The 3,872-nt window shown below is 39.8% G+C and overlaps 1 protein-coding gene across 1 annotated transcript; it reads left to right on the top strand.

Annotated features, from left to right (window-relative positions):
- The first annotated feature begins 249 nt into the window (after nt 1-249).
- LOC143026935 (uncharacterized) lies at nt 250-2,524 on the top strand. The gene is made up of 2 exons (XM_076187726.1): nt 250-754; nt 968-2,524. The coding sequence occupies exon 2, from the start codon at nt 993-995 to the stop codon at nt 2,166-2,168; it is 1,176 nt and encodes a 391-aa protein (XP_076043841.1). The 5' UTR covers nt 250-754; nt 968-992; the 3' UTR covers nt 2,169-2,524.
- Nucleotides 2,525-3,872: the final 1,348 nt, after the last annotated feature.

The raw sequence follows: 3,872 nt of genomic DNA, 5'->3' as shown, positions 1-3,872 counted from the left end.
AAGAAGTGTTTATATATAGATATAGGTATATATATTATATGTATATATATATATATATATATATATTATATATATACATATATATATATATATACATATAACAAAATTAATTGTAATTATATATATGTGTTCCAAGGACTCTTGTCCAATATAAATTATGTAAACTATTTTGGAACCACCAGTCCGGTTCACTCGCCAAATCGTCGTGACAGGTCACAGGGCGCCGGGGCGGTAGTATTCATTCTGGCTCCCTGTCAAGCAGACCTTGTCTTTTTGTTTTGATATGTGATAGTGTTCAGTGAAATTTAATATATGTTTATTTTCGTAAATATAATTTTTCATTGTTCCTGTCACATATTATGGTGGCAGCGAAATTGTAAAAACTTTGTGAAAGACTATATAGTTTTACGAACAAAAAGACAAATTTGAAAAACTTAAAGGCCGGCCTAGTTCGATGTGCGTGTGTTTTCTGTTTGTCGTGTTTTTCCCTACCTTTTTAATTTCAGGGATACAGTTTTTCAATTAATGTGACAGTCCTTCGTCAACTAAATTAACAGTGGAAAAACTATAAACTTCTAGTCCCTGCAATAGCTGTTAATGGTGAATCCGACGGACAAGCTGCCGGCGACCTGCTCCTGTGTAATAGCCGTAGCTGACAATCTACGCCCCATCGGACCCCCAGTGAATCATCCAGCAGATTCAACACTAGTCACGTCGCCTAGACCACCTAGTAACCTGGATGGTTATCTATAAGGTTCAAACCCATGTGCAAGGTTCCGAGTAGCCTTTCGCTCTAAAAGCTATATTGCTACCTCTTATTTTCCCAACATTCCATGTTAACTTGTTGTAAAATTAATATTGTATTAATAGTACTTAATTGTTCTTTACATTTGATAAACAATTTTCATTTTTACATACAATTTTCTTACGGGTGTGGCTGGTGGCTTAAAAAAATTATTTCTTTTAGACTGTTGTACACAGCGTTCTCCATCATGGCTCAGGCAACACGTTCCAAGGCCAATGAGCCATCTGATTCAACATCTGATTTAACTTCTGATCAACTTGCAACATCCCAGGTAACACAAATACCCGTATTAAATCTCATCCATCAGAAACCTGCCATACAGACTTTCGATGGAAATGATTCTTCTTATACAGCATCTCTCTTTATTCGTATGTGCGAGGATGCTATTATATCATCTAACATTACCACGGATAAGGAACGTATCTCGTTCATACGCTCCCAGATTACCCCCAATTCATTAGCCTCTGAAATGCTGTCAGCTAGCTGTCTCAACCCCATTGAACTTAACCATGATTACAATAAATTCAAAACAAATTTCCTTCAGTTGTATGGGGACACAGGTAGAGAAGAAGGATTTCAATGGTGCTTCAAGCTGGCAGAGCAGCTAACTGTGAGTCACGGAACGTTAAATTTCATGCGCTCACAGGCAAAATCTAGCACCTTTGTTACCGAAGCCATAGCCAGTTTGAAACAATTACAATGGATAGAAAATGACAACATTTCAGTGGCCAGATTTCAACTTGTCTTAGAATATTTATTATTTATGTTATTTCTAACTCCACACGAGCGTAGAATCGCTTCTTCCTTAGATTATACAAAGGATGAAACTCTCCTTCATTATGCAACAAGGCTTTCTAAGAAATTAAAAGAAATGCCACGTCTTGCTACATTAGCCCAAGTAGTCCACAACCAACAATCTTCTGAAGTACATTCTCTACCTTCACCCCCAAGTTCTAACATGTTTTCAACACACTCTCAGAGTATCTCTTCTTCTGAAGATTCTATCATGTCATGTGCATACTGTCACAAACAAGGACATACTTATAACCATTGTTTCCTTCGTAAGCGTCATGAACGCCAATCTACAAAATTTTCTCCCTTAGACTCTCACAGACCCTCCCCTCCCCAAATGCAGCACAATTCACGGAAACAAAGAAATTCCTATACGCCCCTTTCTCACCTTCCTCAGGATCTCTCACAAATGTCCCTACAACACCTTCCTAAAGACTGTCTTGTCCATGGATCCTGTGGTCACACTTCAGAACAATGCTTCAGAATCAAGAAACTTAGAGCAGATACTGTTGCCTCTGCCCCTACTCAGTCCCATTTTCAACAGCGCTTATTTCCAAATCCCAAAACGTAACAATGACTCCTCTGAAAGTTCTCCCCTTAACAGCTACTAGTTCTTCACTTCTTACTTTCCAGTGCTACATGCGTAAATCACCTCTTTCAGTAGTCATAGACACTGGAGCAGAAATTAGCATCATGAGCCACACTACATACAATATTATCAAAGAGCTTTATCGAGTTCCACTTTCTCCTTCTTGTGACACGATACAAACTGTCCAAGGCTCTACATTACCTATTCATGGCACAGCTACTATTCCTCTCAAATTTTCTACTTCTACCAAGGTTATTTCTGTTGATTTTGTGGTGGTTTCCAACTTTGCTCTCAAATGTGATTGCCTTTTAGGTTTGGATACTCTAGCAAAGTACAACATAAACATATTCCCTCAACAGCGTAAGGTGAGGTTAGAGAACACAATTCTTATGGCAACGGACAACCCTGTCTCCATATGTGTTTCACCCGCCTACGTTCAGTCTAAACAGTTATCAACTTTTTCCACTAGTGACTCTTCACAGCTATCGTGCAAAGTTCCAGCACCCTTAAATTCTTCAAAACTTTCCTGTGCAGCTGTTGTTATTGGTGATCATCACATAAAACCCTCTACTGCCATAAGGATTCCAGTGCAAATTTCAGATGCTCCAATTGGCTCTGATGTCCTTTCTCAACCTAACTCTGTGCGTCTCAAACGTCTCGCACTAGAAGGTACTCTATCCACTGTTGGTCAGGATCATACCACTATTGCATTAGTTACTAATGTCACTGGTGTTCCCTTTACACTCTCTGCTGGTATTAACCTTGGATCTTTTGAAATTGTCGAGGTCGACACCTTTCAGAATTCTCCTCCTATTATAGCAGCTGCCGTTCAATCCACTGTTACAAATGGCAATTCTCATCTAGCTTCTCAATATGCAACGTATGTAGGACATACTGACTTTCCAGAAGTAACACCACGTCTTCTTGAATTACTAGTAGCAAAGCGGCAGGCTTTAGCCCTGCCTGGTGAACCATTAGGTGTTACAGATCGTGTTACCCATAGGATTGATCTTAAACCGGGAACACGTCCAGTTTATGTGCCCTCTTACAGGTTGCCCCATTCTCGTCGTCTCATAGCACAATCTTTAGTCGACGAACTTTTGAAAGAATGTGTCATTACAGAATCCCATTCTGAATGGAATTCTCCGCTCCTTCTTGTACCCAAGAAGGATGGATCGTTTCGTCCTGTGATAGACTACAGAAAGGTAAATGACGTTACTGTCCCTGACCATTACCCTCTGCCTGTGTTAAGTGATCTGCTACAATCCATCGGTTCAGGTAACACTGTATTTACCACCTTAGATTTAAAAGCAGGTTTCTGGCAGATACCCTTAGAAGAACAGTCACGTAAAGTGACAGCCTTCTCAACTCCATCAGGCCACTACGAATGGCTCCGTTGTCCAATGGGTTTGCGAAATGCTCCATTGACCTGCCAACGTCTTGTCAACTCTATCTTTCATGGTCTCATAGGTGATGGTCTCTTTATTTATCTAGACGACCTCATCCTAGTCTCTAAGGATATAGAAAACCATTTCCAAAAGTTGTCCTTAGTATTGCAAAGGTTTGCTGAAGCAGGACTCAAACTTAACCTTCCCAAATGTTCCTTCTTCAAAGCAAGCATTCAATTTCTAGGTCATGTAGTTGACAAAAATGGTATCCATACCACAGATGAAAAGGTTAGAGCTG

Source organism: Oratosquilla oratoria, chromosome 7 (genome assembly GCF_046742065.1).
Source record: "Oratosquilla oratoria isolate Oo_2021 chromosome 7, ASM4674206v1, whole genome shotgun sequence".
Lineage (NCBI taxonomy): Eukaryota > Metazoa > Arthropoda > Malacostraca > Stomatopoda > Squillidae > Oratosquilla > Oratosquilla oratoria.
Note: the sequence above shows the minus strand (reverse complement) of the source record. Positions and strands in the feature narration are given on the sequence as shown.